General features: G+C 42.8%; 1 protein-coding gene across 2 annotated transcripts; it reads left to right on the plus strand.

The window, feature by feature from the left end:
• The first annotated feature begins 182 nt into the window (after positions 1-182).
• LOC135518942 (uncharacterized) lies at positions 183-11,739 on the plus strand. 2 transcript variants are annotated; one of them, XM_064943912.1, is made up of 7 exons: positions 183-366; positions 934-1,045; positions 2,946-3,091; positions 4,352-4,497; positions 4,724-4,868; positions 9,189-9,346; positions 10,289-11,739. In XM_064943912.1, exons 1-7 carry the CDS (start codon positions 309-311, stop codon positions 10,460-10,462), a joined length of 939 nt encoding a protein of 312 aa, XP_064799984.1. In that variant the 5' UTR covers positions 183-308; the 3' UTR covers positions 10,463-11,739. The 2 variants fall into 2 exon arrangements, with proteins under 2 accessions (XP_064799984.1, XP_064799985.1); XM_064943913.1 differs by having other exon boundaries at positions 4,727-4,868.
• The last annotated feature ends 219 nt before the right edge of the window (positions 11,740-11,958 follow it).

Here is an 11,958-nt window from a genome sequence, read left to right on the forward strand (position 1 = left end):
CAATTTATATTGTTTTTAAAGATGAGCCTACTCTCATTGATAATACAATTATGACTATCTGTTCTGTAATGATTTCTACACAGGAGCATAACGTTTTTACTCTGATATTTCATAATAAATGTTGCCATTAGGTTGTTCCTTTAAATGGGCGTTTCTACTTTGCCTAGGACTAAGCGATTGGATAGGAGAAGGGAAGTTAGTTTCACTCAGATACTGGGAATTGAATGTCGGTTTCGTTGCAGGTTGTTACTAATATAGTGATCTATAATAGTATGTTGCAATCCCATAAATTATCCTGATCTACTGAAATGTTGTGTCTGAACGGCGTTTTGTTGTTTTGGACTCTGTGTCATGTCCTCAGACAAGGTAATCAATTTTTTCCCCCCCACGTTGGCTATTATTCCTACTACTTCGGTTTCGATTTAAAGGCTACACTTTTTTTCATAATGTTTGTAAGTAGCTAGCTGGTCAGCAGTCTAGGATTTTCATATTCTAACGTTAGCTAGCATAAAGTCAAGAGCATTTTGATCTAACTGTAAATGTCTAGAGACATTCCTGATGGACACTCTTTCTGACAGTTGTGTCTGCTTTGCGTGATGTATTGTTGTCTCTACCTTCTTGCCCTTTGCACTGTTGTCTGTGCCCAACAATGTTTGTACCCTGTTTTGTTCAGCTACCATGTTGTGCTGCTGACATGCTGTGTTGTCATGTGTTGATGCCATGTTATCTTCTTAGGTCTCTATTTATATAGTGTTGTCACTCTTGTCCTATATTTCTATTTAACTTATTTTGAATCCCAGCCCACATCCCCGGGCAGGAGGCCTTTTGGGAGGCCGTCATTGTAAACAAGAATTTGTTCTTAACTGACTTGACTTGTTAAATAAATAAATAAATGTATTAGGCTCCAGAAAGTGATGCATCTTTTGCCTGTAGCATGGTCTGAGGATGAGCTGTCATCTCCACGGGACGTGCGCGTTGACTCTGCTGTGCGTTGGCGCCCCGCCACAGACAGGCCAGGGATAAATTACACGGTTCAGTACAGGAGGTGAGTATGTCTAGTAGCTGTAGTACATGGCTTAAATCAAATCAAAGTTTATTTGTCTACAACAAAAAGGTATTGTGAACAATAAGTAAAGAAATAAAAACAACAGTTAAAAAGACAGTGAAAAACAGTAGTGAGGCTCTATACAGTAGTGAGGCTCTATACAGTAGTGAGGCTCTATACAGTAGTGAGGCTCTATACAGTAGACAGGCTATATACAGTAGACAGGCTCTATACACAGTAGCGAGGCTCTATACACAGTAGCGAGGCTCTATACACAGTAGCGAGGCTCTATACACAGTAGCGAGGCTCTATACACAGTAGCGAGGCTCTATACACAGTAGCGAGGCTCTATACACAGTAGAGAGGCTCTATACACAGTAGAGAGGCTCTATACACAGTAGAGAGGCTCTATACACAGTAGAGAGGCTCTATACACAGTAGAGAGGCTCTATACAGGCACTGGTTAGTCAGGCTGATTGAGGTAGTATGTAGAGGTCGACCGATTGCGTTGAAAAATCATAGATACCGATTATTGGAGGACCAAAAAAGCCGATACCGATTTTAATCGGCCAATTAAAAAATATATATATATATTTAAAAACAATGATATTTTTTTTAAATAAATGTATTGTTAATAATGACAATTACAACAATACTGAATGAACACTTATTTTAACTTAATATAATACTTAATAATATAATATATAATTATAATATATAATACTTAATATAATACTTAAAATAATACATCAATAAAATCAATTTAGCCTCAAATATATAATGAAAGATGTTCAATTTGGTTTAAATCATGCAAAAATGAAGTGTTGGAGATGAAAGTAAAAGTGTAATATACATCTCTCGACCTTTGCCTCTCGAATTTTGCCTCTCCCGATTCCGTAGAGTTGTAACTTTAAAACAAATATGAAGTAATATCTTGTTGGATTTGCCCCCAAACAAAATGATTTGTATTCAGGACAAATAGTTACTTTCTTTCCTACATTTTTGGCAGTATTACTTTAGTACCTTATTACAGACAGGATGGATGTTTTGGAATATTTTTCTATTCTGTACAGACTTCCTTCATTTCACTCATTTATGTTAGTATTGTGGAGTAACTACAATGTTATTGCTCCATCCTCAGTTCTCTCCTCTTACATCAGGTTTAAAATCACCATTGGCCTCATGGTAAAATCTCTGAGTGCTGTCTTTTCACTCCCGACAACTTAGTTAGGAAGGATCTTTGTAGTGTCTGGGTGTATTGATGCACCATCCAGAGTGTAATTAATAACGTTCACCATGCTCAAAGGGATATTCAATGTCTGCTTTTTTTTTTTGCCCATCAACCAATAGGTGCCCTTCTTTGCAAACCATTGGACAACCTCCCTGGTCTTTGTGGTTGAATATGTGCTTTTAAAATCACTGCTCGAATGAGGGACCTTTCAGATAAATGTATGTGTGGGATACAGAGGTGCTGCAGTCATTAAAAAATTATGTTTAACAGTATTATTGCACACAGTTAGTCAATGCAACTTAATAAATTATATGTTAAGCACATCTTTACTCCTGTTATTTAGGCTTGCCATAACACAGGTTTAATACTTATTGACTCAAGAAATTGAGCTTTTTATTTTCTAATAATTTAAATCAAATTCCGCTTTAACATTATTGTGTATTGTATGTAGATCAGTGACATAAAACCTAAATCGTATCCATTTTAAATTCAAGCTGTAACACAACAGAATGTGGAAAAAGTCAAGGGTGTGAATACTCTCTGAAGGCAATGTTGATCGGTGTCCCAGGTCAGTTGACCAGCAAAAACTCCTGACCCCCTAAGGATAGATGTTTTGCTCGGTTATGACACAGTTATTTCCTCCATCTGAGCCTTCTTTTTAATCCACAGCAGTGACCGCGAGAAGTGGCACAACATTTCGGGCTGTGTTCAGACCAAGCTCACCACCTGTAATATACAGTCTGGATGTGTGATGGTGCGAGTCCTGGCTCAGGAAGGGAACCGCACATCCAGATCCGTCGAAGCCTGTCGACATGGTAACGGATCATTCTACTTCAGTTATGATAAACTGTATACAATTTGGATCTGGCCTGTTTCATGTCATGTCCAAGGCCAAGTTTGCTTCATCAGTAGGCCAGCGCGCTGGTAGCATTGGTTTGGTGCGAAAGCTTGAGTAACGGTATTTTAAAATCCAAGTTCCCCACCCCTTCTCTTTCTGACCCACCCTTCTCCTTCTGTCCCACCCTTCTCCTTCTGTCCCACCCCTCTCCTTCTGACCCACCCACCCCTCTCCTTCTGTCCCACCCACCCCTCTCTTTCTGACCCACCCACCCCTCTCCTTCTGACCCACCCACCCCTCTCCTTCTGACCCACCCACCCCTCTCATTCTGACCCACCCACCCCTCTCCTTCTGACCCACCCACCCCTCTCCTTCTGACACACCCACCCCTCTCCTTCTGACTCACCCACCCCTCTCCTTCTGACTCACCCACCCCCTCTCCTTCTGACTCACCCACCCCTCTCCTTCTGACTCACCCACCCCTCTCCTTCTGACCCACCCACCCCTCTCCTTCTGACCCACCCACCCCTCTCCTTCTGACCCACCCACCCCTCTCCTTCTGACCCACCCACCCCTCTCCTTCTGACCCACCCACCCCTCTCCTTCTGACCCACCCACCCCTCTCCTTCTGACCCACCCACCCCTCTCCTTCTGACCCACCCACCCCTCTCCTTCTGACTCACCCACCCCTCTCCTTCTGACTCACCCACCCCTCTCCTTCTGACTCACCCACCCTCTCCTTCTGACTCACCCACCCCTCTACTTCTGACTCACCCACCCCTCTCCTTCTGACTCACCCACCCCTCTCCTTCTGACTCACCCACCCCTCTCCTTCTGACTCACCCACCCCTCTCCTTCTGACTCACCCACCCCTCTCCTTCTGACTCACCCACCCCTCTCCTTCTGACCCACCCACCCTCTCCTTCTGACTCACCCACCCCTCTCCTTCTGACCCACCCACCCCTCTCCTTCTGACCCACCCACCCCTCTCCTTCTGACCCACCCACCCCTCTCCTTCTGACCCACCCACCCCTCTCCTTCTGACCCACCCACCCCTCTCTTTCTGACCCACCCACCCCTCTCCTTCTGTCCCACCCCTCTCCTTCTGACCCACCCACCCCTCTCCTTCTGACCCACCCACCCCTCTCCTTCTGACACACCCACCCCTCTCCTTCTGACCCACCCACCCCTCTCCTTCTGACACACCCACCCCTCTCCTTCTGACACACCCACGCAGCTGATTCTTGCAGCCCTGAAGTCCAGTTGACCTCCAAGGAAGGACTTCTGATGGTCCACATGGTAAAGAACAACCGTCTACTGGAGGATAATGGAGACCATTTTCAATACGACGTTCAATATGGCCGAGACGGGGAGGAGCTCAAAGTGAGTAGCAAGAGGAAGCAAGCCATGTTTAAAAAACAAAACAAAAAAAAACAAACATTTAAATTAAAAAGGAATGCAGGTTTTCTTTATCCAGCACTGAAACACCATATTCATCCAAGGTTTGGGCAATTAATTGGGAAGTCATCAGGCATTTTGGTGATCCCCACTGTAGGATGTTAGTGTGATCGAAGATGAGTTGATGTGCCTCGCTCTACCCTTGTTTTAGCAGGATCTTTACACCTCCGCATCCCTTATTACCATCAAACATCTGGATGTGGGCCGGAGGTACTGTGTACAGGTCCGGTATTTATGTTACCAAAAACCCTTTGGAACCCCCAGCGTTCAACATTGTGAGTCCATCCAAGAGTCAGGTGAGGCTCATCCAAGCTTTCTCTGTATTCGTTGACTTGCTGTTACCGTTATCCTATCCTCTAATGCAGGTATTCCCAAACTGGGGTCCCCCCCAAAAATATATATATATTCTTCACATTTTCAAACAGTTCATTTTATATTTTACAACTGGGCTATACATTTGGGTGAGTTTTTTTTCTCTCACCTGGGTAGCCTTGTTTCACTGCCAAAAATAAAATTCAACCATCTAGTGTTCAGCGAAATAACAACACAATGTCAAATACAGGTAGCCTTGTCAAACAATTAACATCCAATCACATTAACCGTTACTCTCTCACGGGAATTCCACTAACGGTCCGTATGGAGCCAAACGTAGCTGCTGCTCATGTTGGTATCTGTACTGATGGAGCAAAAGCCATGACAGGGAGACATAGTGGAGTGCAAGCAGTTGCTCCCGACGCCACTTGGGTCCACTGCAGCATCCACCGAGAGGCTCTTGGGTCCACTGCAGCATCCACCAAGAGGCTCTTGGGTCCACTGCAGCATCCACCGAGAGGCTCTTGGGTACACTGCAGCATCCACCGAGAGGCTCTTGGGTCCACTGCAGCATCCACCGAGAGGCTCTTGGGTCCACTGCAGCATCCACCGAGAGGCTCTTGGGTACACTGCAGCATCCACCGAGAGGCTCTTGGGTACACTGCAGCATCCACCGAGAGGCTCTTGGGTCCACTGCAGCATCCACCGAGAGGCTCTTGGGTGCAGCATCCACCGAGAGGCTCTTGGGTCCACTGCAGCATCCACCGAGAGGCTCTTGGGTCCACTGCAGCATCCACCGAGAGGCTCTTGGGTACACTGCAGCATCCACCTAGAGGCTTTTGCTACCAAGGGAATGTCTGATCAGCTTGAAAGACGTTTTGGACACTACAGTGAAAATGGTTAACTTTGTTAAAGCAAGGCCCCTGAACTCTCGTGTATTTTCTGCCCTATGCAATGATATGGGCAGTGACCCATCTAACGCTTTTACAACATACAGAAGTGCACTGGTTATCAAGGGGAAACTATTGACACATTTTTTTTTTGAGAGAGACTAGCTTAAAGTTTTCTTTACTGACCATAATTTTCACTTGTCTGATGATGAGTTTCTCACACGACTGGCCTATCTGGGTGAGGTTTTTTCTCGCCTGAATGATCTAAATCTAGGATTACAGGGACTCTCCGCAACTATTATCAATGTGCAGGACAAAATTGAGGCTGTGATTAAGAAGTTGGAGCTCATTGTATGATTTTTTTGTTGTTGTTGTGTGCAAATGAACTCAAGCTTACGGACAATGTCAAATGTGATATAGCGACGCACCTGAGTGAGTTGGGTGCGCAATTACGCAGTTACTTTCCTGAAACGGATGACAGAAATAACTAGATTCGTTATCATGCCTTGCCTCCAGTCCACTTACCGATATCTGAACAATTGCAACAAGCGGTTCTGTGGAAATTGTATTTCATCAGAAGCCACTGCCAGATTTCTGGATTGGGCTACGCTCAGAGTAACCTGCATTGGCAAATCGCGCTGTTAAGACACTGATGCCCTTTGCAACCACGTACCTATGTGAGAATGGATTCTCGGCCATCACTAGCATAAAAAAATACAGGCACAGACTGTGTGGAAATTGATTTAAGACTGAGCCTCTCTCCAATACAACTCAACATTGCAGAGTTATGTGCATCATTTCAAGCACACCCTTCTCATTAACCTGTGGTGAGTTATTCACCATTTTTGATGAACAAATAAGGTTTTACAAGTAAGATGGTTAAATAAAGAGCAAAATTATTGATTATTATTATATTATTTGTGCCCTGGTCCTATAAGAACTATTTGTCACTTCCCACGAGCCAGGCTGTGACAATAACTCACACTCATTCTTGTGTTTAATAAATGTATTATAGTGTGTGTGTGTGTGTGTGTGTGTGTGGCAGGCTTACAATGATAGCACAAAAAAAAAACATTTGAGAGTGCGCTGACCCTGGTTCTAGAGGGGGTGCGCAGCTGGAGGTTGAATGTTTGAAGGGGTACGGGATGATAAAAAGTTTGGGAACCACTGTTCTAATGATAACACCTAGTAACTCCTCATTCTCTCGCAAAACACTCAAAGGCCAGTTTTAAGTACACCACCTCGTTCGCGAAAATGGTTCGCTCCTACAGACAGTGAGTCACGTGGCCGTGCATTCGGGAAGTACTCAGACCCCTTGACTATTTCCACATTTTGTTACGTTACAGCCTTATTCTAAAATTGATTACATACTTTTTCCCCCCTTGTCAATCTACACAAAATACTCCATAATACATCCAGAACAGCCTGACTTCTTCGGGGCATGGAAACGTTTCCAAATTGGTATCAATAGACCTAATGCGTGCCATGAAAAAAAAAATCCCCCACACCATTACACCACTGCCACCAACCTTGGCTTTTTCCTCATCTTGGTATGTTACAGCCTTTTATTTTAAAAACGAATCTTGTAAAAAAGTTTGGACACCAACTCATTCAAGGGTTTTTCTTTACTTTTACTATTTTCTACATTGTAGAATAATAGTGAAGACATCAAAACTATGAAATAACACATGGAATCATGTAGTAACCAAAAAAGTGTTGAACGGATATTTATATTTGAGATTCTTCAAAGTCGTCACCCTTTGCCTTGATGACAGCTTTGCACACGCTTGGCATTCTCTCAACCAGCTTCACCTGGAATGCTTTTCCAACAGTCTTAAAGGAGTTCCCACATATGCTAAGCACTTGTTGGTGGCTTTTCCTTCACTCTGCGGTCCAACTCATCCCAAACCATCTCAATTGGGTTGAGGTTGGGTGATTGTTGAGGCCAGGTCATCTAATGCAGCACTCCGTCACCCTCTTTCTTGGTCAAATAGCCCTTACACAGCCTGGAGGTGTGTTTTGGGTCATTGTCCTGTAGAAAAATAAATGATAGTCCCACTAAGCGCAAACCAGATGGGATAGCGTATCACTGCAGAATGCTGTTTAAGTGTAAATAAATTCTAAATAAATCACTGACAGTGTCACCAGCAAAGCACTCCCACACCACCTCCTCCATGCTTCAAGTACTGAGTAAAGAGACTGATATTTCAGGCAAGCCGCACTGCTTCTTGACACAATGCCCACATAACCCGGAAGCCAGCTGCACCGAAGGAAACACCTGGCAACCGTGTCAGCATGCACTGTGCCTGGCCCGCCACAGGAGTCAGTAGTGCGTGATGGGACAAGGACATCCCCTAACCTGGACTACGCTGGGCCAATTGTTTCATCACATTCACAGTGGGTCAGAAGTTTACATGCACTCAATTAGTATTTGGTAGCATTGCCTTTAAATGGTTTAACTTAGGTCAAACGTTTCAGGTAGCCTTCCACAAGCTTCCCACAATAAGTTGGGTGAATTTTGGCCCATTCCTCCTGACAGAGCTGGTGTAGCTGAGTCAGGTTTGTAGGCCTCCTTGCTCGGACATGCTTTTTCAGTTCTGCCCACAAATTTTCTATGGGATTGAGGTCAGGGCTTTGTGATGGCCACTCCAATACCTTGACTTTGTTGTACCATTTTGCCACAACTTTGGAAGTATGCTTGTGGTCATTGTCCATTTGGAAGACCCATTTGCGAACCAGCTTTAACTTCTTGACTGATGTCTTGAGATGTTGCTTCAATATATCCACATAATTTCCCGCCTCATGATGCCATCTATTTTGTGAAGTGCACCAGTCCCTCCTGCAGCAAAGTACCCCACAACATGATGCTGCCACCCCAGTCTGGCTTTTTTATGTTGGTTTTGGAGCAGTGGCTTCTCCTTGCTGAGCGGCCTTTCAGGTTATATATAGGACTTGTTTTACTGTGGATATAGATACTTTAGTACCTGTTTCCTCCGGCATCTTCACAAGGTCCTTTGCTGTTGTTCTGGGATTCATTTGCACTTTTCGCACCAAAGTGCATTCATCTCTAGGAGACAGAACGCGGTTCCGCCACATTCAACTTAGTGTATGTAAACTTCTGACCCACTGAAATTGTGATACAGTGAATTACAAGTTAAATAATCTGTCTGTAAACAATTGTTGGAAAGATTATTTGTGTCATGCACAAAGTAGATGTCCTAACCGACTTGCCAAAACTATAGTTTGTTAATAAGAAATTTGTGGAGTGGTTGAATAACGAGTTAATAACTACAACCTAAGTGTATGTCAACTTCCGACTTCCAACTGTATCTATATGAATCTATATTGATAGATGGATATATCTATATTGCTCCCTATTTCTCTGTGTGAGATGTGTGTTATCTTCTTTTACAGAAAGGACACAGAAAAAGAAGATTGTGGCGATCGGTGTGACCTTTACCATCCTGTTGGGTGTCTTGGTAGTGGGCCTTACGCTCTTCATCTACAGGCACCATAAGAAAATCAAAGAGTTCCTCCAGCCCCCACTACGGTTACCAGACCACTATTGTGAGGTACGTCTTTCCACGGATACAGTGATCATAGATGTGTTGTTTCATGTGATAATAGAGTCTGTTCATATGGGTGCCTGTCAACTAAATGCCCTTTTCATTTTAGTCAAATTTTAGTCTCATCACAGTTTGTAATACCTCCTTTACCTACCTACCTAGTAAACACAGTGTCTCCTGGAAGTATTCTTACCCCTTGACCTATTCCACATTTTGATGTTGTTACAGCCTAATTTCAAATTGGATTAAATGTATTTTTCACCCACACTACACACGATACCCCATAATGACAAAGTGAAAACATGTTTCTAGAAATGTTAGCAAATTTATTGAAAATTAATTACAGATCTAATTTTCTTAACTATTAAGTATTCACAATCCTTTGGTATGAAACTCCAAACTGAGTTCAGGTGCATCCAATTTACTTTTATGGTCCTTGAGATGCATGGAAGAATTGGAGAAAAATCCCCAAATCCAGATGTGCAAGGCTGATAGACCCAAGACGAATATCTCGAGGGGTTTGAATACTTTCCGATGGCATTGTATGTTTACTATAGGTTAATGAGGCATTACAAATGTGATGTGACAAAAACAGAGGGCATTTAGTTAACTAATATGACCCTGTTTTCATGATTTTGAAAATAACTAGACTAAATCATTGTTCAAATAACCAAAATGACAATGCTATTTAATCTATTTATTTTAGTCTAAATTATTCAGATTAGACTAAATCTAAAAATTAAAAAAAAGTGCCAAAATGAACAGGCATCTGTTAATGGAACTCCCTTGCATAAATAAAATGCATCAGTTGCCTTGTGCGAGCCAGAATGGCCCATAGGGCAGGAGCCTATCACCTGTGTCTGTGGCGTTAGGCCCCCTTGATGTACAAGTAGCTTACAACCACTGGACAAAGCGCTAACAACTTTCACGATTGGGTTGATTTTCCAGTACCTGTCAGGGGTGTTCCCCCAGCAGGCCCTGTCCCTCACAACCAGTCCCTGTGAAGAACGCCATGATCTCATCTCCATCGTCTGCCTTGAAGAGGACCTGATTCCTGAGTCTGACAGAGAGCAGGATTATGACTCGCCTAATGGACTGGATGTATTAGATCATTATGAATGAGCCTGTGACTTCAGACATAAGACTTTTTCCATTAGGATTTGAGATGAACTTGATAGCGTCAGAACATTAACTAGGGGCGGCAGGTAGCCTAGTGGTAAGCGTGTTGGGTCAGTAACCGAAAGGTTGCTGGATCGAATCCCCGAGCTGACAAGGTAAAAATCTGTCGTTCTGCCCCTGAGCAAGGCAGTTAACCCACTGTTCCCCGGTCGGCCGTCATTGTAAATAAGAATTTGTCTAGTGAACTGATTTGCTTAGTGAAATAGTTTTATAGTAGGCCTGGCTATTGCACTGTTTCCACTCCAAAGGCTTTGCTGAGCATCAGCTACCGGGGCGGCAGGTAGCCTAGTGATTAGAGCGTTGGACTAGTAACCGGAAGGTTACGAGTTTAAACCCCCGAACTGACAAGGTACAAATCTGTCGTTCTGCCCCTGAACAGGCAGTTAACCCACTGTTCCCAGTCATTGAAAATAAGAATTTGTTTTTAACTGACTTGCCTGGTTAAATAAAGAAAAAAGAAAAAAATTATTGTTGATCAAAAGAAAACTATTTTACAATAAAGTAAACTTCTGTGGGTATTTTAGTTTGCTCTGCAACCGGGGCCAGAGAAAGATGCTTGTGTCTCAGTAATTACACCGACCCAGTAGCTGGATATTCATTGGATAATAATAGGTGCAATCAGGTAGTCTGGCTAAAAATAGACCCGCTATACATTTCTAATTCATTTTAGGAAAGTGCTGAGGTTTTCTGGAAAAGTAAGAAAGTGTCCTTGGGCCAGGACTTAAATTGGGGATTTTTGTTTGTTACATTACTGCTGTATATGACAAATCTGTACACTTCACACTATTTCTAAGTATGAAAAAAATAATTCAAATGTTTAATGGGGTACTTTGGGATTTAAGCAATGCTAACTACCGTTAGTGCTAACTACCGTTAGTGCTAACTACCGTTAGTGCTAACTAGTGCTAACTACCGTTAGTGCTAACTAGTGCTAACTACCGTTAGTGCTAACTAGTGCTAACTACCGTTAGTGCAATGACTGGGAAGTTCATGGGTATCTGCTAGCAGGTAATTTTACGAACCAATTAAATTTTCCCTGAGGTGTACTGTATGTATGTTCAAAGTTGGTTATGTCTAAAGTGTCAGTGTGCTGAGACCTATATGCTGTCACTTTATACGTTCTCCTCGTACTAATTGAATTTATTTTTATATTGATTGTATTTCTTCTGTCAAATCCTTTCATTACTTCATGCTGTTAATAAACGTTTGGACACAGTCAAGGGTGTTTCTTTATTTTGACTATAGCGAAGACCAAAAAACACTGAAATACCACATAGAATCATGTAGTAGCCAAAAAAGTGTGAACAAATCAAAATATATTTTATATATTAGATTCTTTAAAGTAATGTTCGGTTCGGAGAATATGAAATATACTTATTCATGTCACTGAGGGAGAGAGGGTAATGTAACGTTTACATTATGTCAGGATATGTCACTGA

The sequence above is a fragment of the Oncorhynchus masou genome, chromosome 29, assembly GCF_036934945.1.
Source record: "Oncorhynchus masou masou isolate Uvic2021 chromosome 29, UVic_Omas_1.1, whole genome shotgun sequence".
NCBI lineage: Eukaryota > Metazoa > Chordata > Actinopteri > Salmoniformes > Salmonidae > Oncorhynchus > Oncorhynchus masou.

Excerpts from the sequence above, each read along its gene's own strand:
- LOC135518942 (XM_064943912.1), top strand. The coding sequence starts at position 309 with ATGTTGTGTCTGAACGGCGTTTTGTTGTTTTGGACTCTGTGTCATGTC. Across the intron at positions 4,498-4,723 it reads GAGACGGGGAGGAGCTCAAA|CAGGATCTTTACACCTCCGC; the intron begins GTGAGTAGCAAG and ends CCCTTGTTTTAG. Across the intron at positions 9,347-10,288 it reads TACCAGACCACTATTGTGAG|TACCTGTCAGGGGTGTTCCC; the intron begins GTACGTCTTTCC and ends TTGATTTTCCAG.